The following is a 26,226-nucleotide window of genomic DNA, read 5'->3' as shown; positions in this document are numbered from 1 at the left end:
ATAGGCACAGAAGGGGAAAGCACTTGCTTGGGCTTTGGAATCTGAATGCCCTTAAGGAGACAGAAAAAAAAAAAAGCCAAGACACCTCCCTTACTTCCCTGTGTCTCCACTTCTCTTTCAGTTACGGGAACTGGTCAGTATGTGCATCTACCCGGATCCCGATCAGAGACCTGACATTGGTTACGTGCACCAAACAGCAAAACAGATGCACGTCTGGACCTCCAGCACTTGAACCATGGAACGTCTCCAAGTCACCACCACTTAGTCTTACTTGAAGTTTTCTGTTTTTTTCTCAGAAGAAGCTGACTGACTGGCTGGCGCCCTGTGAAACACAAGTGAGCGCGGAACAGTCTCTAAACGCGTCTCCGTGATTTCTGCAGGTTACCTGTTTGACAAGGGATTTTAAAGTGGTCGTGCTTTATAAAAGGGAAGATGCTGGGAGGCAGAGCAACTTCTGGAAAAAGTTGATGACATGTTACATCTTTCAAGGGTACTTTCTCTAACCTGTTGTGTGTAATCTAGATGAAATCATCAACAAGGAGATTTAGTACTCCTTGTATCTCAATTGTAATGTGAAATGTTAAAAATAATTCCTCTGGTGAATTGTCACTGTTTATACTAATATAAGAATTGCAGTAGACTGTGTAATTAGTATAACTGCTAACAAGCCTCTTTTGCAAATGGTTAATAGCAAATTCAGTTTAGTCCTTCGTATCTTTAGAAACATTCAAGCTGTGTGCTTCATTCCTGCTGTTGGAAAGGGAAGAAACACGCTCGTTTGGATTACTTTTTTTTTTTTAATGGAAAGTAGAGTGGAGATTAATGCTAGTATTTTTTCTGTCATTTCATGGCTAATGATGACGAGAGATGCGGGGCGAGAGTCCAAACCAGTATCTGGGTGAATGCTGTTCTTTCACCAAGCCAGTTCTACCTTTTGAGCCCTGTATTTTTTCCCCTGGCAGAACCATTTCATTACTAGACCAGTGTTAAGGCATTTTTCAATTCTAGGAAGATACCTTCCTAGGGTAGGGTCAGAACAGTGCTTTGAACAGTGTTAGGTCAAGCACAGATTTAGAAAGCCTGACATGGTTTAATACCCAAACAGGATTAACCCATACCTATTTAACTGTGAAGACTAATTTATAAATGTGAATCTAGAAAAAGCTTTGAAGGAAAGGGTGTGTTCATTTTGTTTTTACTCACAAATTTAATTCTTGAATGGACTAAATGGTCACTCATTGAATCAATGATGTCTGATTCTGGCTGAATGAAAAAAGCGGTTGCTGCTTGCTTGGGGATTCACGTTCAAGTGTTTCCGGTTCATCTGCCTATGTGTACAGAGCTGCAGCCAAAGCATTCTGGAAGGACCGTGGGCAGAGGGATAGAGCTGTGCTGTTACATTGCTTTTTTTTTTCCCATGTATGAAATAATGTCTCTTGTAGTAATGTCTGCTTTGTTCTCAATACTGAAATAAAGTTGGGGTAAGTGGGTGTTGGACTGTGTGTGTGAGGCATCCATTCGGCTCACCTACTTAATCATTATTTGGGCATTAGGCTTAGAAATTTGTTTTCTGAAATGCCCCCAGCTTGCTAAGTTTGGACCAGAAAAGCAGCTCGTGGGGGTGAAACAGAGAAACCATCAATGAGGTCTTCTTCCAGCTCTGCAAGGCATTTTTTTTTCCAATAGGAGACACTATTTAAATCCTAACCTACAAGTTTGTGAAATGAACATAACTGGTGCCAACTGGTAGGATTCCTTTCAGCCCCAAACCCATGAGATCTCATTTAGGTACTTGATTGATATTAACCTCCCAAGGCATCATGCTCTAAAACACTCACTACTTGTTGGTTCTGGCTGATGTGGGTCAATCAACCCTCTGACTGGGGAAGGGTGTGGGGGGTGTAAGCACCTTCCACCAAACTCGGGTATCCAATTAATCCATTTATTTGCTTTGAGTTTCTTACATACAGTGGACTCGGTCCAATCCCTGGTACAAGAAAACTGTTGAAACGGCCCAGCTTAAGAAGTATCCATTGTCTGGACAGTCTCATCCAGCACTTCCAGTTCCAATGAAGTGACTTTCTCAGTGAGCACAGCTGTTGTCCCTTTCTCACACTTGTACCTGCCGTACCTGGAGAAAGAAAGGGAATTTGTGAAGGTGTCTCCGCCCTTCTCCCAGCCAAGAATTTGGAAGTTTCACCAATTGATTAAACTCAGGCCCCTGGAATTGGCCAACAATCAGATTGAATTCGGTTAGGACGAGGGAGAACGAAACAGGTCACTGCACTTTAAAGAACATAAAAGCTAACTTTGTCTATTTTGCAGAAAGCACAATCTTAGTGCCATGGCTAAAATTTCTGGCCTAACACTCAGGGGTGACTGTTTTGGCGGAAGGAAAATTTCCCCACCAGGATTTCTGGAGGCAGCTAGTCCAAATCTGTTGTGCGGTTGGTCCACTCCCAGGAGTAGGAAACAAAAACCCAAATGCCATCTCCAACTGGAAATGTGTTCCCATAAACAGAGAAGTCCTGATCCGTACAGCTGGGCTGGGCTGGAGCTCTCCAAGTCTTCCCCTTTCACAACAACCCATTTAACTTCAGGGAAGAGAAAGGAGATGCCAAAATAAGGAGCTGGGGGGGAGGGGAGAGAGAGATGGTTGGATTTCTTCCCCTAGACATGTGGTGCTAAAGCTGCCGGAAAGGGAGCTGAAGACAGTTCTATAATTAAGATGCCTTCCTCTCCCAGCAAGACCTTTCATGAAGAGCCCCATGCCGTGTTGCAAACAAACTGGGAATTCTGGCTTGTCTGGTGAGGGGTGGCCGTTGGTGAGCCTCTTCTCCTGGCCTAAAACCTTGCTCTACCCAGCTGACCTCATGGTCTGAACAAAGCAAAGAAGCCCAAGCAAACCGCCTGGTGACTCAGCTCTGGCTGGGCTACAACGCTGTGGCTCGGCTCCTGTCTACTTTAAAGCAAGAAACAAAAGGCTTTTCATCACGCTTAGTTACAGGCTATTTCAGCAGCCTGTGAGGTGTCTTTTACCTTGTGCAAGTTCAGCTGGGAAAATTCCCCCCTGCAGAGCATGAGCTGACGCTCGGGGACCTAGAGGGGTGAACTGGAGCAGGTCCTTTGGGGAGCTCCTGGGAATCGTCCTGCAAGTTGCCATTCATCCCCAAAGAAGATAAATCAGTCCCTAGTCCCAATCTGGACACTCTGGCTTGGTTGATAAAAATGTACTTCCAACATGCTGCCAACCACTTGATTTTATGTAGTCACTCTTCTATAGCTCCCTTTCAGGCTCTTGTGTGGCAAAATCACAAGGGTTTTGCTTTCAGTGATACACTGCATGCTCCAAAATTGCCTTCTACTTTCTGTGACACCTCTAACCTGGAGAGTGGCCCAATCCCAAAACCTGGCTCTTAGAGGGAAAAGAACATTTGCCTCAGATGAGCATAGCAGGGAGGAGAAATGTCAGGGGAGAAGAGACAGAGAAGGCACCACAATTCTCCACTCACATTATATATCCAGAATAAACCCTACCACAAAAGACTTCAAGACAACCCAAATCTGGACACGGGAATGAGAGGCGTTCACCCCTCTCCCCATCCCAACTGACCCACCTGACGCCCTTCTTGTTGGGGACGGCGTAAGGGCGGAGGAAGTCCAACTTGCTCTTGCTGATGACGCAGAGATCAATATTGCTCCCAGACCCCAAATCGTTGTATATGCCAGCTGCAATGGCATCTCTCACCAGTTGTTTGGCCTCCTCCTCCTGGGGAAGAAATGAAAATATTTATATCCTCACCTGCCTGCAGAACAGGGAATACTAAGTCCCTGTGGGAAACTCACTTGGAAATCAAAATAATGGCCACATCTGACTCCAAACACCAATGGAAAAACTGAAAGTTACAGGTTGAGTTCAACTGGGCAAAGCCTAAAACTTCATGCAGCCCATGTAGCTGCTGCGTGTGGGAAAAGCCAGGAAGGGGACCCATGAGTGCTGCTGGGTCAGGCAACAGCTCACTGGACAGCAGCTGCAGGGAAGCAGCCTAGGGCCAGTGCAATCAATCAACTATTTATTGAGCGCTTACTGTGTGCAGAGCACTGTACTAAGCGCTTGGGAAGTACAAGTTGGCAACATATAGAGACAGTCCCTACCCAACAGTGGGCTCACAGTCTACAAGTGGGCTCACAGTCTAGAAAGTCTGGGCTTACTGTGCAAGGGGTTGTCAGTGGGAGGCCTGTTGCCATTAGACCTGGGATTCACCTAACCTCATCCAACCAGCAGCAAGAGAGCCTATGAGCTAACACCCAGCTTGACAATGATCAGGAGCATGGACCAAAAGGGAAAACCCCAGCACCATATGACTGTCAACATTAAGGTGGGGAGGGGTTGAGTTTTTAAGGGTTTTGCCCAATTTCTATCCCTTAGTCTTATTTCTAGCTTGGGCCAAAAAAATTTTTTTTCCAATTCACAGCCAAAAATAACCTCTTACTGCAAATCCATCGTATTTCTGCCAGGTTGATTTAGCCCATTTCCAGTTTCCAGTATCTCCAATAGGAGAATTGGAAATTGGATGAATTTCCAGTATCTCCAATAGGGACATGATGTGGATTATGTTATCTAGAAGGTTCAGCCATTGTTAAAGTCCTTCCCCTAACCAGAGGAATTCCCATCTCACTATCCTTTAAATAACCTATAGTTTCCTTGAATAACAGACATCCAGAGTCACTTTTTGCTTTTCTGTTGAGCACATATCATCTATTCTTCACTTTCACGTACAGCCCTCAAACCCAAGATTTGGGATTTGATGCTGGAGCCCAAACCCCAAATTAAACAAGATACTGACAATGCTATGTATGCCAACAGGTAGCTGTGATGTTGCATTTAATCTACACCACTGCAAACAGTACAGAGGAATACTATATGCTGAGCACTTGCGGTGCTGATTTTAGTACATGTGAATAAAGTTAAAATTAACCTGAAATTTTTGAAACAAGCCAGATTTTTACCCATTTTAAAATAAACTCTTTAATTACCCTTACACCCCTCCCCCCATCTCCAATTATTGGGTTTCGGGGCTTTTTTTTCCTTTTATTCCCCACAAAATGCATACCACAATTACAGAAAGTATAGCATTGCACTAAGCAGTTATAATTGTAAGGGATACTCAGGTGTGTTTTGGGGGCAGCAGGGGGTGGGTGTTCCTTACCCATGCTTGGCACATAGTAAGCGCTTCAAATGCCATCATTATTACAAGTCTGCCCTGCTTGAATGCTATTGGGAAAGCCTAGAATAAAGGGAGACCCTTCCCCACACCACCTTCATCTCCAGTACTCCCTTACCTTCGGCCATGGGCAGGGACTACTCTTCCTTGACAGAAAGAAACAAAGAGATACTCAAACTGTGCTCTACCTCTCCCCCTCCTTCCCAGCTTAGTAGAACAATTAGTACTGATTGAGCACCTACTGTATGCAAAGTACTGTACTAGGCATTATTTTAAGAGAATATAGTAGAATCAGTAGATACGATTACTTGGCCCCCAAGGAGCTAAAGGCATATAAAATACTAACATTGAATCTACAATAATAATAATAATAATTATGGTACTTAAGCACTTACTATGTGCTAAGCATTGTTCTAAGCACTGAGGTAGATACAGGTTAATCAGGTTGGACACAGTCCCTTGTCCCCCTGGGGGCTCACAGACTCCATCCCCATTTTACAGTTGAGGTAACCTAGGCACAGAGAAGTTAAGTGATTTGCCCAAGGTCACAGAGCAGATAAGTGGTGGAGCTGGGGTTAGAACCCAGGTCTTTCTAACTCCCAGGCCCGTGGTCTAGACACTAAGCCACGCTGCTTCTACTAAGCCATGCCCTTTGGGCACTATGTACTGACCCAACCCTTAGCCCCACAGCACTTAGGTACCAATCTGTAATTTATTTATATTAATGTCCATCTCCCCCTCTAGACTGTGGACAGAGAGTGTGTCCATCAACTCCTGAACTCCCCCAAGCACTTAGAACAGTTCTCCACACCCAGTAAGCTCATACAATTGATCCGACTGGTTGCATGAGTACCGTAGGAGTGCTATACAAGCTGTTGTGGGGAAAATATGTAGGCAAAGCCTTTTGGAGATGTGATTTCAGAAAGCTTTGAAAATGGGAAGGGGAGTGTTCTGATGAAGGTGATGGGAGACTCAGGAAGGGAAGGGAGAATAAGAGATCAGGAGCAGAAAAGACTTGAAGGCAGCAGGTTTGAGTAGGCTGGCAGGAACAAAGAGTGAAAAGTGGAGAGCAGTGGGAGAGATCTGATTGAGATCTGCCCCCAGTGGGACAGGGGACTGTGTCCAACCTAAAGCCCAAGGTCAGGAGTCGAACAGTTTGACCATCTAGTGGTCCAATGAGGAGGAGTAAGATGCTGATGAAGTTTGGAGGAAATGGGAATGCCATCATAGGGAAATTCCTATACTTTCAAGGTTTTCTGACTTCACTCACCAGGCTTAGCACCAACTTCCAAATCTGAGTAACTTCAGTAGTGAGTGGGAGTGGAGGCTGGAATTAGGTTCTGCCAAAATGCTGCATCCCTACGCACCAGCAGGGCAAATGTCAGATGCCTGGGCTTTCAATCAATCAACCAATCAGTGGGTATTTACTGAGTACTTACTGTGTGCAGAGCACTGTAGTAAGCACTTGGGAGTGTACAATACAACGTAGTTGGTAGACCTGCTCCCTGCCCAACACCATCTTACCTCATAAAGCAGGAGGGGCGGAGCATGGAAAGAACAAGTTCTGGAAAGGCCCACCATTTCAAAATCTAAAGCAAGTTCAATTGAAATCACCTGATTTAACCCATGTTTTACCACCCCTCAGTGATAATGGACTTGGATCACAAACTTACTGATCGTTTTCCTAGGGCTGGGCATTTTAAACAGGAGACCGCACTGTAGCTTTAATACCCTCTTCTATGTTGGGGTATTTCACTTCGGCCCGGGCAGTAACTCCCATGAAACACTTCACTTCAGGCTGGTATCAGAAAGCTCTTTCCTGAGTTGGGTCAGTCAGAATCCTCCCTAGCCCAAAGTCAGTGAGTGAGTCCAGACATTTCTAAAACGAACAGCTGAAGGGATCCCCACCCACCTTGTTTTCCGCACCAATCCAATGTTGTCCCAGAAGGCTCTCTCAGTCCACTCAGGATTCAGGGTCCACTTCCTCCCCACTTCTTACACCAAAGGGAAACCCGAGACTCCAATCTATACCACCGGGCTTTCTTTTGTTCATCCCTGGCCTGCCAATGGAAGTCCCCCCTCCACCATATGAGAACTGTGGTCATTTTAGCTCTTTCCAAATCCGGAGCCTGCACTATTCTGGGTCTCCATTCCTTTTTCTTCAGGCTGAAGCTAACAGCAGGTCATTTCAGCTACGTTGGCTCCCTCTACAGACCTGCTGAAGGAAAGGGGAGACACCACGGAAACAGCCAGGACTGACCTCAGTTCATCAAATGAGACTTTCAATCCCTACACAGGCCTTCACTGCCAGTCTTGACCCAGCCATCTCCAGTTGAGTCCAGAGAGAGTCTGCCTGCACCCCACAGAGCCTGAAATGATTCTGGTCTTTCCCTTTTCAGTAGTCCTGATGCACACACATAGTGCTTTTCCCCATGGCGAGTCAGGCTCCCACTGAGATCATACCCCTTGGGGGAAAGAAGCTGCAGGGGGAGGGGGAAACCGGGGACCCAGACCCAAGACAGAGGCAAGCCAGACACTTGTTATCCAGGAACTCCACGGAATTGCCTCTATAGAAGGATCTTCATCTAGTTAATCATATTTTACTGGCCATCAATCAATCAATCGTATTTATTAAGCGCTTACTGTGTGCAGAGCACTGTACTAAGCGCTTGGGAATTACAAGTTGGCAACATATAGAGACAGTCCCTACCCAACAGTGGGCTCACAGTCTAGAAGGGGGAGACAGAGAACAAAACCAAACATACTAACAAAATAAAATAAATGGAATAGATATGTACAAGTAAAATAGAGTAATAAATATGTACAAACATAAATACAGGTGCTGTGGGGAAGGGAAGGAGGTAAGATGGGGGGATGGACAGGGGGACAAGGGGGAGAGGAAGGAAGGGGCTCAGTCTGGGAAGGCCTCCTGGAAGAGGTGAGCTCTCAGTAGGGCCTTGAAGGGAGGAAGAGAGCTAGCTTGGCGGATGGGCAGAGGGAGGGCATTCCAGGCCTGGAGGATGATGTGGGCCGGGGGTCGATGGCGGGACAGGTGAGAATGAGGCATGGTGAGGAGATTAGCGGCAGAGGAGTGGAGGGTGCGGGCTGGGCTGTAGGAGAGAAGGGAGGTGAGGTAGGAGGGGGCGAGGTGATGGACAGCCTTGAAGCAGAGGGTGAGGAGTTTCTGCCTGATGTGCAGATTGATTGGTAGCCACTGGAGATTTTTGAGGAGGGGAGTAACATGCCCAGAGCGTTTCTGGACAAAGACAATCCGGGCAGCAGCATGAAGTATGGATTGAAGTGGGTAGAGACATGAGGATGGGAGATCAGAGAGAAGGCTGATACAGTAGTCCAGACGGGATAGGATGAGAGCTTGAACGAGCAGGGTAGCGGTTTGGATGGAGAGGAAAGGGCGGATCTTGGCAATGTTGCAGAGCTGAGACCGGCAGGTTTTGGTGACGGCCATGACATTGACATTTCAGTCTAAAACAAATTAAGGCCTGAAGTTCAGAACTTCAATAAGCTATCTGCTGTCCCCCAGCTGGCGGCCCTGGTAAGGGTGAAGGATAGCCGAGGCTACTCTGGTTGTCCTCTCACACATCCTCGACTTGCTCTGCCTGTTCAACTCCCCGCTGTCCAACTGTTCAACGCCAAATATAAGGGAGCAAAAAGTCCCTAACCGGTCAGTCCCTTAATTGTTTGCTGCATTCTGCCGAAGTCCTTGGGGGCAAAAGGGTTGCAGAGGTTGGTTGCCTATTTGTAAGCTGTTACCCTCCCCGTGGCTGTCTTTCCAGGCAGGCTCCGGCCTTTCCTCACAGACCGTCCGGGGGCTGAAGCAGCAGTTGAGTAGCCTTGCTCTCAAGCAGCTGAAGAGGAGCCCGGGGGTGGCTTGGCTTGGATGCAACTCAGGCCAGGAACACAGCCTGTGTTTGCCAGCCACCCTGACCCCTGGTTACTATCAGATTCCCTGCTTCCACCACTGAACTGGGGTCTGGCCTATGGGAATTCCCCTGCAGCCAGGAATCACCACCAGACTTCTACTCCTGCTGTGCCCCTCCTATCCTAGACTGTAGGCTCATTACGGGCAGGTAACGTGTCCACTAATTCTGTTGTACTGTTTTTTTCCAAGCGCTTAATACACTGAATTTTCTGCCCAGAGTAAGCTCTCAATAAATACCACTATTTGATTGATTGATTGATTGATTGATTGACTGCAGGAGCCCACAGCACTGGGATGGGGCAAGAGGAGGGCCCAACTGAAAAAATGCTCGGGGATCTGTTTCTGCTTGGTGTTCCTGGAGCCAACCAAGAGTGGAAGAGGGGATATACGGCTGATTTTAACATCTACAATTCAAAGGCATATGTTAATGTTCTACTGAACTAACTCAACTCCTTTCTTACCACACTGGACATCAGGACTAAATACCTTTGTCTACAGCCTGTGCCATAGATACTTTAGAAAAATCATCAAGAAAAAGCACCATCTAGAGCCTGTGAGGAGACCAAAGTTTCTATCATCTCATAGGTAGCTGTAAAATCACAAGTTGGGCATCTATTTTTCCCTTCAGGAGTTACCCACTGTGGAGACTAGTGCATATACCTCCTCAAACGATTTGTACTCCATCCTGATTTCAGCAAGCACCAATGTGCAAATGCTGTTTCAGATTTCCAGATTTCCAGATTTCCAGGTTCAGAGCAGCTTGGTGCACTGCTTCAAATCCAAGTAATTAAATTTAAAATAGTCCAAACCTTATTTCCCCAATGCTACTGCAATGCTGTGTCTAACAAAAAAGCCAAATGGACTTTGGAAATCTTTAATGGGTCCTGGGCCAAGAAAGCAAAAGTATTCATATAGCTAGAATAACCCCCAAATACAGATTTATAATGAAAATGCTGACACCACCTTAACTCTGGTGACATGAAGTTAGTGGAACAATCCAAAGCTTGGAAAGCACCAAAGCATCCCCTTCCCGTCCCCTCCCCCCTCATCCCACACCTAAAAGTTCAGAGACTATAAAAGGAGCATTTCCTGCTTTATGGCTACAAAGACCAAGCTAACTGGGAATATCATTCCCCCAGGCCTCTCCGGCTTCTTAAATGAGATTACAATAAGAGTGATGTACTGTAATACAAGTCAGCTGTGACAAGCAGCACTTTATAGAGCTATCTGTTTGTCTCCATCACTACATCACACAATGTGTCCCCGGACTCCAATGTGCAACTCCATTTACCACTACATGACAAATGGGCAGCACTTGTAAAAGGCACAAAGAGGTCCAGATCAGCCATGTAATGGTCACCACAGCTGTATCAGAGTGCTTGAGGGGACAAAACAGACTCCCAAGTTCATTAAACTGACCAGTAATGGATCTTTCAAAAAGTGCCTTAGGAATAGTACAGTAAAGGCTAAAATAAATAACTCAGCATGGAAGGCTAATCTGAAATGGTGTTTGATAAATTATTTATAACACAGACGATTGTCTGCATTTAATATTGGAGCTACTGGTAGCATCTTTAAAAGATGATTTATGTGTTGTAATGCTATTAAACTTTATATTGGCCCACTGCTGGCTATAAAGTCTGCTGAGATTTAGAGAATGAGTTTTAAACTGTCACTGCAACATCATAGTAGATGGAGACTGTATTAAATCTTTACTTTAAACCTGTTATCTGGAGAGTTGCATTTTGTAGATGCTCGCAAACTGATAGATTACCTCTCTACATGGGCTATGGGCAGGTCCAAAATAGTACTAAGGAACTTTTTCACATTATTCTTATATATGACTTCAATCGAATTTCTCTTCTCACTTAAGTGATTTTCAGATTTAGAATGGCAGCAGAGTAAAATTTAAGGGGCTAAGCCATTCAATGCACTAGTTATTTCGGAAACAAATTAATCTTCTCTTTATATAAACCTTCCAGGCCTGACTTTCGGTTATGGGCAATCAAAAATACATTACTTCCTCTCAGGAAAAATGTAAATGTTCTTTTGACGGAGTTTCCAACCTACTAGTTGGGCCAGGCTTTGGGTAAGCCAAAAGAAATGCATAAATCTTAAGAACGTAAACGGCACCCTGGACAAGTCACTTCACTTCCCTGTGACTCAGTTACCTCATCTGTAAAATGGGGACTGAGACTGTGAGCCTCACATGGGACAGGGACTGTGTCCAACTAGATTTGCTTGTATTCACCCCACCGCTCAGTACAATGCCTGGCACATAGTATGCTCTTAACAAATACCACCATTATTATTATTACTGGGTCAGACCAATTATCCATGCAGCCCATGGTCCTATCTCCAAGAGGAGCAACAGAACACTTGCAGAAACAGAGTTGATGATGGCTGCCCTTCAACCCCATCCCTCACCTTTCCCTTTATATAATACCAAATGCTCCTCTAAAATCCATTTGGAATCTCTTGTCCATGAACTTATCCAAACCACTGGACCTACAGATATTCTCAGCCTGCATGTATCCTCTCCTGGGGAAGGGATTCGTTTTTTAAAACATGGAATTTAGGCCTTCATTATAAGCATCCGGAATGAACTGGACTGAAAGTTCTTCCTGCCATTACGATGGGAAGAATCTGGAGCAGTTCTGGTGACACTTTAGCTAAAGGCCCACCACTTTCCCAGAGCAGAGAATTTGGAGAAATGTCCTTTTTCCCAGCTCTGCCACACCCAACCACTACCACAATGGCTCTTTTCCTTCCCAAGAACGTCTTCCAACCACACTCCAGACTCTATCCGGGTCCTTCAGGGTTTGGCCACTGAGCAGCAGAACTGGAAAAGGTATGAGCAGTGACAGAACCAGTCAGGGACCATAGAGGAATCAGGGTTTGAGAAAGTGACATTACAAAAAGGATGGAAGACCCTAAAAAGTATAATCACCTTTGTCAATGTATTGGGAGAAACTGAGGGAAAGATAGCTGTTTAAGTGGAAGCCATTTTAAAATCAACTGTGGAAGTGCTAAGACACCAGACCAGAGTTGGGTCTTACATTAGAAGGGAGTAAAGGAGGAGGGAAGATGTTAAAAATGATCTTGGGGGCAATCCAGAGTTTGAAACAAAAAACGTTTTCACTGCACTGCTAATGTCAGTTGTTGGGAACCATTATGTGCTGTTGTATAAAATTTAAAGAACTCCAAAAAGTGTTTAAGAATCCCCCAAAGCAGTCTACTTCCCATCTTCTGTAACACACCTGATGTGTACCATGGGCAGGTATATATTTTCTATTTTCTTAAATGCAATTAAGTATTAAGTGCAATTTTCTTAAATACAGGACTGTTTGCCAGGCCTTAAAACTCTGGTTGTGTTTTTGCCTGGAACTGTTTGGTCAAAATAGAGTGTTCCTGGGTGGAGTTTTCATGAGAAATTATGAGCTTCTTGCAGGCAGGGAACATTTCTACCAACTCTACCATATGGTTTTCTCAAAAGCACCTAGTACAGTGTCTGCACAAGTAAGTGCTCAGTAAATACCACTGACTGACTGATTCAAGTGTTTAGCTAACTGGCTCACAACTGGCAATGGTTGCTTATTGTGCACCAAAATGCAAACATTAGCCTAACTGGCTCGGATTCCTGTTTTCAGCATTGCTGTAACAGGTGTGGGATCTGTGAGGGTGTACTCCTTCGGTTGTCTAAGGCATCCAAATTTACAAGCCAAGGTGACTGTCCACCCCAAAACATCCAAGGTTGCAAAATACGGATCCCACCAAGATATTTCCCCGGTAAATGGCTTCCTAGAAAAAGTATTCTGGGCCAGGAGCCGGGCCACGTTGGCTAGACTCTAACTCCGAGAAGACCAAATGGCACTGAGAAAAAGAACAGAGCAAAACAGGGAGATGAATGTGTTGCTACTTCCTGAGGAGCACCGCACAACAACGTGAACGATCGCGAGTCGGGAGAGAGGGGTAAGAGGGGGGAGTGGAGGGAAATATTTTCACAAAATGTTGGCTACACCAGATACAGAAGGGAAAGAACCAAAGTACAGAAGTAAGAGGCAAGGTTGCTGAGGTGGGGAGCCAGACCTGCTTGGAACTGTCAGAAAGGGGCGCAGCTTTAAACCTCAATAAAACCTTCTCCATAAAATGCAGGTGGCCAGTGATAAATAACTGCCAATTAATTAACCTTAGGAGATTAAAGTGACAGGGAGCAAAGGAGCCTAGGGCAGAATCAACCTGAAATTAATTCATTTGTTGGTTCACAACACAGGAGGGAACAGATAACAGCAGCATGATTTCCTATAATATGCAGACAAAATATAACATAAAATGTTTCACTTTTGACAAGTGAAATATAACATGGTCTATTCCCCATGTTCAAGCATTCAATTCATTAGACTGCAAACTCCTCCAAAGCAGGGAGTGTGTTTTTTATCGTTTGTTCTCAAGGACCTAGTACAGTCCTAGTGTACGCAGCAGGAGCTCAAATACTAATAATGATGAAGCCGAGTTTTTCCACCCCCTTCTCAACTTCCAGTTGAGCAGGAAAATGGCAACTAGAATGCTATAGGGTCCAGAGACTTGACTCCAGCAGTGCAGAAGCTACAAGTGCAACATAGACTGAACCACTCTCTCCACCTTCAGAGCCTAATTAAAACCCCATCTCCTCCAAGACGCTTTCCCCAACTAAGCCTTCTTTTCCTCTGTCATCATCGATCAAGCAATCATATTTATTGAGCACTTATTATGTTCAGAGCACTGTACTAAGCACTTGGGAGAGCACAATACAACAGAATTAGCAGACACTTTCCCTGCACACAAGCTTACAGTCTGGGGCGGGAGGACAGACATTGATATGAATAAATGGGTAATTTATGCTGTAAAGTGGTGGATAGGGAAAAATATCACATTTCCCAAGTTCACAGATCGAAGTGCCTACATGACACAGAAGGGCACCACCATCCTTTCTCACAAGCCCTTAACCTTGGCATTGTCCTTGACTCCTCTCTTTCATTCAACACACATATTCAATCCATCACTAAATCCTGTCAATCCCACCTTCATAACAGTGCTAAAATCCGCCGTTTCCTCTCCATCCAAACTGCTACCATGTTAATACAATCACTCATCCTATCCCACCTGGATTACTGCATCAGCCTCCTTGCTGACCTCCCAGTTTCCTGTCTCCCCCCGACTCCAGTCCATACTTCACTCTGCTGCCTGGATCATTTTCTACAAAAACGTTCAGAAAACGTGACCCCACTCCTCAAAAAACTCCCAGTGGTTGCCCATCTACCTCTGCATCAAACAAAAACTCCTCACCATTGACTTTACAGCACTCAATCACCTTGCCCCCGCCTACCTCACCTCACTACTCTCCTAGCCACAACCCAGCCCACACACTCTGCTCCTCTAATGCTAACCTTCTCACTGTGCTTCAATTTTACCGCCAACCCCTCTGGCCTGAAACGCCCCTCCCTCCTCAAACCCAATGGACAATTACTCTTCCGCTTCAAAGCCTTACTGAGAGCACATCTCTTCCAAGAGGCCTTCCCTAAGTTTCCCCTTTTTCTCCCACTCCCTTCTGCATCCCTTTGTTTGACTTGCTCCCTTTGTTCTCCCCCCAGCACCAAGGCCCACAACACTTATGTACATCTCTGTAATTTGTTTATTTATATTAATGTCTGTCACCCCACCCACCCCCAGACTGTAACTGTGAACCCCATGTGGGACAACCTGATCACCTTTTACCGCCCCCAGCACTTAGAATAGTGCTTTGCACACAGTAAGCGCTTTACAAATGACATCATCATTATTATTATTATTATTAAACTCATTGTGGGCAGGGAATGTGTCTGTTTATTGTTGTATTATATCATCATCATCAATCGTATTTATTGAGCGCTTACTGTGTGCAGAGCACTGTACGAAGCGCTTGGGAAGTACAAATTGGCAACATATAGAGACAGTCCCTGCCCAACAGTGGGCTCACAGTCTAAAAGGGGGAGACAGAGAATAAAACCAAACATACTAACAAAATAAAATAAATAGAATAGATATCTACAAGTAAAATAAATAAATAAATAAATAGAGTAATAAATATGTACAAACATATATACATATATACGGGTGCTGTGGGGAAGGGAAGGAGGTAAGATGGGGGGATAGAGAGGGGGACGAGGGGGAGAGGAAGGAAGGGTCTCAGTCTGGGAAGGCCTCCTGGAAGAGGTGAGCTCTCAGTAGGGCCTCGAAGGGAGGAAGAGAGCTAGCTTGGCGGATGGGCAGAGGGAGGGCATTCCAGGCCCGGGGGATGACGTGGGCCGGGGGTCGATGGCGGGACAGGTGAGAACGAGGTACGGTGAGGAGATTGGCGGTGGAGGAGCAGAGGGTGCGGGCTGGGCTGTAGAAGGAGAGAAGGGAGGTGAGGTAGGAGGGGGCGAGGTGATGGAGAGCCTTGAAGCCCAGGGTGAGGAGTTTCTGCCTGATGTGCAGATTGATTGGTAGCAACTGGAGATTATTGAGGAGGGGAGTAATATGCCCCGAGCGTCTCTGGACAAAGATAATCCGGGCAGCAACATGAAGTATGGACTGAAGTGGAGAGAGACACGAGGATGGGAGATCAGAGAGAAGGCTGATGCAGTAGTCCAGACGGGATAGGATGAGAGCTTGAATGAGCAGGGCAGCGGTATGGATGGAGAGGAGAGGGCAGATCTTGGCAATGTAATTGCCAAGATTGGTACTGTACTCTCCCAAGCACTTAGTACAGTGCTCTGCACACAGTAAATACTCAGTAAGTATGACTGAATGAATGACAGAGAGCTGGGGAAAAGAGAGCTTAATCAAGGAAGGCCTCTTGTAGGAGTTGTGATCTTAGTAATGCTCTGAAAGGGGGGTGGTGGTTTGGCGTTTATCAACTCCCTACACCTACACCTATCTGCATCATCTATGCACTTGGATCTTCACATCGCCCTCAGCTCCACTTCACTTATACCCATTATTTTAATGTCTGTCTCTTTGTGGGAAGGGAAAGTATACTGTTGTACGTAATCCCTGTTGTTCTCTCCCAAGCATTTAGTACAATGCTAATGCTCTGCACACAGTAAGCGTTCAGTAAATTCCACTAATTGATTACACTGCACCAAAAAAATTCCTCACTACATCAAGCATAAACTCCCGACCATTGACTTTAAGGCACTCAATAAGCTCTCTGGCCCCTATGCCCTAGTTTGCATGCTTCATTCCTCTAGTACCAAGTTACTCACTGTTCTTTATTCTCACCTCCCCTGCTGCTAGTCTCTTCTTCATGCCCCTCCATGTGGGGCATGGGACAGGGACTTTGCCCAAACCCATTATCTTGTATCTACCCCAGCACTTAGAACAGTGCCTGGCACATAGTAAGCACTTAACAAATACCATCATCATCATTATTGTTATGCTCGATATCAATCAACGGTATTTACTAAGCGCTTACTATGTGCAGAGCACTAAATGCTTGGGAGAGTACAATTCAACAGAGTTAGCAAACACACTTCCTGCCCGCAATGAGCTTACAGTCTACAGTGGGAGATGGACATTAAAATAAAAATTTATAATACCAAATTTAATGTAATTTAAGATGAAATTGCTTTGCTGTTGCGTTGAGGATGGGGAGAATAACAAATGCCCAAAGTTCATCTTCCCTAATTAATCTCTTTTCTCCCCCTCCCACAGCCCTACCTCTTCAGTACTTCCGCATCACCTAAGGACTTGGGTTTTCACACAAAAATACACACACCTATCCCTGCACGTTTAAACATATCTTACATTCTGTTGTTTCTCCTTATCTGTAATCTAATTTACTCTGACTCCCCAATTAGATTATAAACTCCTTGAGGGTAGGGATCATGTCTGCTAACTCCACTGTACTCACCCGAGTGCTTAATACATGTTCTGCATTGGACAAATACTACTGGCAAAATTAGTACACTTAGAAAATGGCCTGAAAAAAAGCCTTTCAGGCCCAAAGTCAACCAAGTTTACAAAACAGCATGCAAAAACACTACATTATACATAGCCTTTCCACCAGGAAATGAAGAGGGCTTATACAGCAATGTGAAACTGTGGGGACGAGCGAGACAGAAGAGTGTGGGCTAAATTCCTACCGCTCCAACTCTTGAAAGTGGGTGTGTGAATCTCAAGCTTCAATTCCTGCCTCAGGGAATTCAGTTTTATTGTACAATAAACACAAGCCAGTGCTATCTGGGTGGATACCCAGCCACCACATTTAAATAATTAGGCAAGGATGTTATTTTAAACTTAATTTTCCACAGAGCTATTTTTAATTTTTCCAAAAAAACCATTCCTAAAGTCCTTAATTACACTTCAGTGCAATCAGAGAGTTTTAATGTTTCACTGGTGTGTATGTTCCCACACGCAGATTTCTCACCACCTCCCCCTTACTGATAATGTACACCACACAAGTATAATAAACCACGTTAATATTTCATATCACTGTGAAATATGCTGGAGTATCAATTCAACATCTGCTGTCTTTAGGGTACTGGGGTCCCGCAGAGACACTTTCAATTTGTAATTGAGTTCTATACTGAATTAATCAGCAGTTTATCTTTTTTAGTAAAATAACATCTTCACCAGTAACCTGGATTTACATTAACAATTTATGCCAAATTACCTGCCAAGATGAAACTTATATGAGTCTAAGTTACCATTCGATAGCACGCACACCTATATTTCATTCCTTCTATTCTTTCCAGCAAAAACGCACATGCATGCATTTGTGTACACACACACACACACACACACACACACACACACGCAAGCAAGTTTCATATTTCCAGTATATGCTGTTCCTTCTTGGGCTGTTTTAGTGATCTTTGCCCTGCCTTCACTGGACATCCTCTCTGCCATGTTGTTGCATGCCCAGCTCAGCCTTCTGGTTCAAATATGACCTAGAGTATTTTTACAGTAATATCTTTTGCTTTTAATTTTCCAATCTCTACACCTAGAACCCTTCAGAAAACATTTATTCACTTAAATACAGCTCCTTGGATCCCATTCTGAATCTTCCTTTTGGCTCCTTCTGATTAAAGATTCTTTGCTCAAGTTGCAGTTCATTCTGCCTTCTGGAGTCTCACCACAGGTGCAGCCCTTCAGCAGCACACTGTTGTGAAATATTCTTCTATACAGTCTATTTTCCCCTATGTTCCACAGTTACAGGAAATATATGAACTGAAACCATTTAGAATGGAACACCTGCTCCAGAGAAATGCATCAAAAATAATTACCTGTCTCATATCTATCCTACGTGTAGTAAAATGATCTCTTATGTACTGTACAGTTTGCCAATAGCTGTAAAAGGAATCTATATTGCTCGGTGCAGAGCTTCCTTTCAATGCTGTTTCTGGATTACACAAAACCATCACATCTGTAGGGCATGGCAGAAAGTTAGAGCAGGGTCATAGAGTCAAGTGGGTTTAAGATCCCTGGAATTTCATCCAAGATTTCTCCAAAGCAAAAGGCTGTGCCTATTTGTGTGTATATGCATGAGAGTGTGTGGTGTTCCATCCCCCTTTGGAAGTGCAGACCTGAGCTCCTTCTAAAAGCTGATCAGGCTACAGTCCTTGGGAATTCCCAGGCCTACACTTCCTAAGGAACCCACTTTTCACCCAATCCGCCTGCCATCAGAATACTCCAAACTCTCAACATACTGGCTCATGGAGCAACTGATGCTGCTCGCTTGTGCTATTCCCAGGTCGGCAGGCTTTTTTTTTTCCTTTCCGCTCCTCTATTTGTGGCATCTCAGGACACCCCCACCCACCAACTTCCCTTCCCCCTGCACTAAGAAGCACAGGATAAAGATACAAATTCCTTACCCCAAAATCCAGCCCAGATATACATTGGCCCCTCTTTTCCCACCCGTTTCAACCACCTCCTTACCTGAGGAGGTGGAGAAAAGAGAACTTATTTCCAACACGGGAAGGCTTTCCCCGACAGGTAGTATAATAAAACATTAAAATGGACTACTAAGATAGGTTGTTGAGACCCTAACCCTGGAACCTTCTACACAAAGAGTAGATAAACTGCCCCTGGTAAATGTTTGGTTATTCCCTTATCTGTAGGGAGCAGGCTGGGCCAAATGATCTGTCAAGGGGCCTGCCAGTTCTATTGATAAGGGGAAAAACTCCATTTGCTCTGGAACACCCACCAAATTACCTGAAGCAAATTTCCCAGTTCATTAAGACTTCATGACACCCTAAGAGGTCCAAGAGCTCTGTGGATGATGGTTAATGGGAGGGCTGGAACTCAAAATGGCCAAGACAAAAGAATGAACTACTCATCTGGTATAAAAGTGTAATGGGTAATTTTCTTCAGCCACATCTCAATGGCCACTTCAATATCAATTTCAAAAATCAAGTGGATAAAACAGTAGGTAAGGCCAAGAATAATATTCCCTCAGGCCCCAGCCTACTAAAGTCTTTTGCATTTTTAAAAGCTGATCTTTCTTACCATTTCATTCATTCATTCAATCGTATTTATTGAGCTCTTACTGTGTGCAGAGCACTGTACTAAGCGCTTGGGAAGTACAAATCGACAACATATAGAGACGGTCCCTACCCAACATCGGGCTTACAGTCTAGAAGGGGGAGACAGACAAAAAAACAAAACAAGTAAATAGGTGTCAATACCATCAGAATAAATAGAATTATAGCTACATACACATCATTAATAAAATAAATATAGTAAATATGTACAAATAAAATAGAGTAACAAATATATACAAGTGATGTAGGGAGAGGAAGGAGGTAGGGTTGGGGGGGGCAATGGGGAAGGGAGGAGGAAAGGAAAAAAGGGGGGACTCAGTCAGGGAAGGCCTCCTGGAGGAGGTGAGCTCTCAGTAGGGCTTTGAAGGGAGGAAGAGAGCTAGATTGGTGGATTTGTGGAGGGAGGGCATTCCAGGCCAGAGGAAGGACGTGGGCCAGGGAGCAAACTATCCCACTGCCTAGAATACACTTCATGGCATTAAACTCATAAACCAGTAAGTTCATAATCAATATTCAATGTTAAATACTTTCTTTTAAAAGAAGTAAAAACATTTATGGGCTGCAGTGTTTCAGGTTTTAAGTGCAACCGTACATCCGCCAGGCTGAAACCAAAAACGTTTGAAAAAACCCAAGGAATACTCATATTACCCCGGCGCCACCGGAATGCCCTCCCTCCACACATCCGCCAAGCTAGTTCTCTCCCTCCATTCAAAGCCCTACTGAGAGCTCACCTCCTCCAGGAGGCCTTCCCAGACTGAGCCCCCTTTTCCCTCTCCTCCTCCCCATCCCCCCCACCTCCCTCCCCTCCCCACAGAACCTGTATATATATTTGTACAGATTTATTACTCTATTTTACTTGTACATATTTACTATTCATTTTATTAATGATGTGCATATAGCTTTAATTCTATTTGTTCTGCTGAGTTTGACACCTGTCAAAATGTTTTGTTTTGTTGTCTGTCTCCCCCTTCTAGACTGTGAGCCCGTTGTTGGGTAGGGACCGTCTTTATATGTTGCCGACTTGTACTTTCCAAGAGCTTAGTACGGTGCTCACAGTAAGCGCTCAATAAATATGATTGAATGAATGAATGAATGAATGATTTAACCAAATGTCAAACAAAAACAAATGTGACCAAAATCCATGCCCCACAAATTTATTTTGAGTATTATAACGTCAGCTCCTCAAATATTTCTTTACTGTTTCAACAGGAACACCGAACTAAGGAGACCACTGCCTTTGGAATATGAGCTCTGCAAAAGAGCAATCATTCATTCATTCAATCGTTATTTACTGAGCGCTTACTGTATGCAGAGCACTGTACTAAGCGCTTGGGAAGTACAAGTTGGCAGCATACAGAGATGGTCCCTACCCAACAACGGGCTCACAACAACCTGCCAAAAATTAAAACTAATCAAAAACCTCACATCTTAAAAATAAGTCTTAAAAAAGAGAGATGGGGGGGGGGCTCTAAAAGGGCCATTTTTCTACACTCATGTGATACCTAAATAGTTTAAATTGAACAAATACATCCCTAAAATATAAAAACAGGAAACATGAGTAAAGATCAGCTCATTAAGCCAACACCTAGTAAAGTGTTAGAGTATAATAAAATACAAACACCCATGCAGGCTATATAAATACGGGATAGGAAACATTGTTTACAGGTAAGGTGGGTCAGATTTTTTTTTTAATTTTATATTCACTTAAGCTCTGTGTCTGAAGCCAACATGGGTTCAAATATCTCAGGCAGGCATTTCAGCTTAACACTGATCTTCTCCCTTGATCTCCATTGTCTGCTGTCAAGGCTCAGCCCACAAACCTCCCAGCAAGTGGTCACCTTCCTATAGAGTCATTAAACCTCTGAATGTCAGCTGGTGGGATTAGCCGGCGCCTTCCCCACCTGAGCCCCGTGGCAGAAACAGAGGCATTTGGATCAGCATCACTAATGAATACAGAATTCATATGCTGCTTGTCTAGGCTCCTGAGCTCCCAGTAACACAGATGCACACAAAATAAGATGGAGAAGAGAACAATTGTTGACCAAGATTAAAAAGTTTTGGCAGGAGAAGAGATACTACTTGCTATCCAAATTAGCCGTCCTTTTTCCATTCAAGATCTTAAATATTTCCCTCTACAGTAGTCCTGCAGGACCCAAGCAGATAAATACAATCCACTAGTGATTCTGGGCATTTCTTGGGGGGTGGCAAGGGGGAGATATAATTTCAATACTGTTATATTACATTTTGGAATTTAGCCTTTTGTAATACTTTGCACTGCGCATCTTAAAACTGAGTTGGAAAAAGGCAAAGTATTTTTTTCCTTCTCTGGTAACCTTTGAGAAGAACAACGGGTGGAGGATATTCTGGTGGGGAGAGGGGAGTGCCTAAAGAAGGAAATCCAGAGTTCGAAAAATAGTCCTCTTGAAGTGACTGTTTAGTATCTATCATGTTATGATGTCTTGGTCCCTTTCTCCTCCTTGAACCTTTCCAATCATGACAGAAAGGGTGTCGTCCTGTATTTACCCTTTTCTTTCTTGGTTTATCTCTGGGTCACTGGATAGTTTCCAGATTATTCACTGATGGTCTGTTTCTACAGCTTTTCCAGTAGCTTAGCTGGACTTTTTTTTCCTGTTTAGAGTGTGTCTGCCTTCTCAAGGATTCCAGCAAAGACAGGAATTGGCCACACCATTGCCTGAGTTGACCGAGAGCTTCACCCAGCTGAGCTTCCCTCCGCTCCCCCTCCCCACCCACCAAAAAGAAACTGATTCAAGGCACTACCCTCGTTTCAAGCCCTACTCGTTGGCTGAGCAGGTCAAGAGATATCACCTTGTATCATTAGGGATGAACGTTTCCAAGTTTCCCCAAGGATAAGGTCTCCTGATCAACAGCTCAGACCACTGGGCAAGTGTTCATGTCTGGCTGGCCACATTTAATCAAAAAACCACGATGGTAGAGTTCTTTCACTATTAATCATTTAATCTTAGCTGGCATTAAGATCTGCTAAGCAGGAAATTGGGCACCATGTCTGGAGATGTCTATGCTTCCTGCCACCTTGCCATTCTTTCTAACACAAAGGAGAGAGCTGATGTCAAGACAGGGAGTGGGTTATGCTCCTTCTCCACTTTGGTTATTTAAGAGAGATCTATAGCCATCCACATGACAAATTAATTTTGCTCTACAGTATTTAGGTGTTCGGCGGCCCACTTTGAAGCGGCCCTGGGCCTTTAGGGCTGAAATTGCACACATCTTTAGCGATCTATAAGGGCTTCTCTAGAGGCCAGCACTTGCCTCCTGATGAAAGATGACTCCATAAATCAGGCGGCTGAAGGGGCCCTTGGGTACGTCACCATCTATCTTAGCGGTTTCTCTCTGAAGGGTGGAGGGGAAGAGCTCATATCTTGGCACGGCAGCCAAGGAAAGGACCATCACAGTTGGCAGTGACAAAGCATGTGCTACATAAAACTGAAGATTCACGAAGAGTAGGGAAAAAAAGAACATATCCTGCTGGTGTTAGCATGCCTCAGGCAGTGGGAGAAGCTTCAGCAACTCATCTTCAAAAGGCAGAGAGCCAGGGCTCTAGAAACCTGCAAAAATTGGCTAAGCCTGCAGTCTTCATTTCTTTAAGTCGAGCATCTTCAAAGTCTAGAATTCTAACTGTAGGGCACAGCAGCTGCCACTGCAGATCTGATCCTCTCAGCTTTTGGCAGCTCTCAACTTGAAATTCTAGCAAAAGAATTTTTCAAGTTGCTATTATTGCCTGTCATGGATTTATAAATATTGTGCACTATCTGCTGTGGCATGGCTCTCATGGGACGCCAGAGCATGCCAAAAGCATAACAGAATGAAAAACAGTCCCTAGTCTTCAAATAAATGCTAATTTTTTTTTAACTGTGCTCACACGATGTGTTTGGTGATCAACTTCAATAGTACAGAATATAGATCAGAGAGGAAAAAAAGCTGATTGTCTTTTCCAGGAGTAGTCAGCTGCTACTTTCATTAAGCTTGTTTAATTAGATTCCAGATGCTAATTTGCAAGTCGCTACCAGAGGGTGCAGGACAGTTTGCCTTTGAATCATCGTCCTGTGATGTGATGGTCTTGCAGCACACACGCCGACCCTTCGGTAGCCCAAGCAAGGTTTTCTGACAATTAGTGCAAAGGGGAACGGTATTGATCTTGACAGACTAAATATTAATCATCTCCCCCATTTGAATGAATCATAATCTTTAAGGGCTTATGTTTCTCACTATACCAAATGAAAAGAGGCCTTTATCTTAGCGAGGAATTAAGTGCCCGGAAAATGAGCTGTGGTTTAAGTAATTGAGGAGACTAATCGAAATAACAGCCATGGAAGTATTTGTTAAGGCTCCTTGTGGGCAGGGGTAGTGCCTCCTACGGACTCTACATTCTCCAGTGCTAAATACACAGTATGCACATAGTAGTAGGCTCTCAATAAATCTGACTGATTGATGATAGAACAGCATCTCCAGATAAACTGTCAAGGCAAGTACCTAACATGTTTCCCATCACATTGGTCCAATTCTGGTCTGTTGACTCTTTAACAAACACCTGGCATTTATTTTATCAGAATTTTGTGTTTTCTGCCCATATTTTGGCTCGATGCCCTAATATTCAAATACAAAATTTAAAATGGGTTTATAGTCTGTTGAAATTTTCCACCAGAACAATTGCACATTACAACCATACCCCAAGTTGCAATCGAAAAATGGTCTTTGAACACATGGATATATCATCAACAACTGTATCCTGGGGTATGTTTTTCAACTGATTTGTATGTTATAACTTGGGTTCTGTTCTATAACTTCTAGGGGAAAATATGAAATTCCTTCACATGCAGTAGTCTGTAACATTTGTTACTAACCTGTTATTTATTCTCTATTAGATTAATTCAAAACAACACTAAGATATTAAAGAGTAGCAATATGATCACAGATTGTGGACACAGACATGAACTGTGTCCAACCCGATTAGCTTATATCTGCCCCAGTATTTAATACAGTGCCAGGCCCATAGTAAGTGCCTACAATAACAAAAATCATTAGGCTGCAGAAATAGCAACTTGCTCTACTGACAGTGGTTTTTCAACTTTGTGCAGCAAAAAACTTGTCTAATTTAAGTTGAATAAAAGTCTTTTTTTCATCAAGCACTGTGTAACGAGGTAAGTCCTTGTACACCTCTGAGCTCCTCTTTCTATTAAGGTTATCTCATTTTTAAAAGTTCATTAACTTCCTTGAAAACCGTCGTGGAGCTTTTGAATCCAAAGTCTCGGCTGGTAGTGGAGCTAAGATTCTACCCTTGGAGGGAATCATGTCAGCCTCTTTCTCCACCAGGAGGGAGCAAGGATTTCTCCTCTTCACCCAAAAGCAGCACAGTATGGGGTGATACGGAATGACAGAGATTTTAGGTGGACAAATTCACCACGCTGAAGCAGAGAGGCTGGCTTCCTCTTTAGTTCAGGGACAGCCAGGGGGTAACCAGCATTTCTTCATGTCAATCTACAGCAATACAGAATCAGGGCTGAAGTAGAAGGAGCAGAGATTTGGGGTAGATTTAGTCCGCCATTTCTCCCTCGCTGAAATTCTCTTTTGCATAAAGCAGAACAACTTGCTTCCACTTGTGTTTTGGGAGGAGGGGGATATGACTGGGGGTAAGCGTGGGGGGGAGCAGATGCTGAACAAAGGTTTCTCTGTGCTACTTTGTTTTTGTTTTTTTAATGGAATTTGTTAAGCACTCACTATGTACCAGGCACTCTACGAGGTGCTGGAGTAGATACAAACTAATCAGATTGGGCACAGTCCACGTCTCACGTGGGACTCCCAGCCTTAATCTCCATTTTACAGATGAAGTAACTAAGGCAGAGAGAAGTGAAGTGACTTGCCCATGGTCAAACAGCAGAGAAGTGGCAGGGTTAGGATTGGAACCCATGTCCATTCTCTATCTACTAGACCATGCTGCTTCTGCAGCGCCAAGGTTATGGGCTTGTGAGACGGGAAGGATGGTGGTGCAGAGACACAAAAATCACGGAGAGGACAGGGTTTGGGTGGGGAGATAAGGAGTTCTGTTTTGGACATGTTAAGTTTGAGGTGTCACAAACCTGGAGATGTCCTGAAGGCAGACGGAAATGCGAGACTGCAGAGAGTGAGAGACCTGGGCTGGAGATGTAGGTATTTGAATGATCTGCATAGAGTTGGTAGTTGAAGACATGGGAGCGAATGAGTTAAGGGAGTGGGTGTAGTTGGAAAATAGAAGGGGACCCAGAACTGAGCCTTGAGGGACTCGTACAGTTTAGGGGTGGGAGGCAGAGGAGGAGCCTGTGAAAGGCAGAGAATGACAGGACAGAGAGATAGGAGGAGAATCAGGAAGGACAGTGCCAGTGAAGCTGGGGTTGGATAATGTTTCCAAGAGAAGGGGATGGTCAACAGTTTCCCACTAGTCCACTATGGGACCTTGGACAACTTCTCTGTGCCTCGGTTACCTCAGCTGCAAAATGGGGATTAA

At 44.3% G+C, this 26,226-nt stretch overlaps 2 protein-coding genes across 3 annotated transcripts in view; one reads left to right on the top strand and one right to left on the bottom strand.

The window, feature by feature from the left end:
- The window catches only part of NEK6 (NIMA related kinase 6), a 157,280-nt gene extending 155,789 nt beyond the window's left edge, over positions 1-1,491 (top strand). For both annotated transcript variants that reach the window (XM_038745818.1, XM_038745817.1), the window contains one exon: positions 122-1,491. In XM_038745818.1, the coding sequence (XP_038601746.1) occupies positions 122-232 (111 nt within the window). In that variant the 3' untranslated portion in view covers positions 233-1,491. The remainder of the gene's footprint in view (positions 1-121) is intronic.
- Positions 1,492-1,928: 437 nt separating this feature from the next.
- PSMB7 (proteasome 20S subunit beta 7) overlaps positions 1,929-26,226 on the bottom strand; it is a 68,837-nt gene continuing 44,539 nt past the window's right edge. The window contains exons 7-8 of the mRNA XM_038745988.1: positions 3,618-3,769; positions 1,929-2,131 (exon numbers count right to left, since the gene is read on the bottom strand). Of these exons, the coding sequence (XP_038601916.1) occupies positions 2,020-2,131; positions 3,618-3,769 (264 nt within the window). The 3' untranslated portion in view covers positions 1,929-2,019. The remainder of the gene's footprint in view (positions 2,132-3,617; positions 3,770-26,226) is intronic.

Source organism: Tachyglossus aculeatus, chromosome 4 (assembly GCF_015852505.1).
Source record: "Tachyglossus aculeatus isolate mTacAcu1 chromosome 4, mTacAcu1.pri, whole genome shotgun sequence".
NCBI lineage: Eukaryota > Metazoa > Chordata > Mammalia > Monotremata > Tachyglossidae > Tachyglossus > Tachyglossus aculeatus.
The sequence above is the reverse complement of the archived record's forward strand: the minus strand, read 5'-3'. Positions and strand labels throughout refer to the sequence as shown.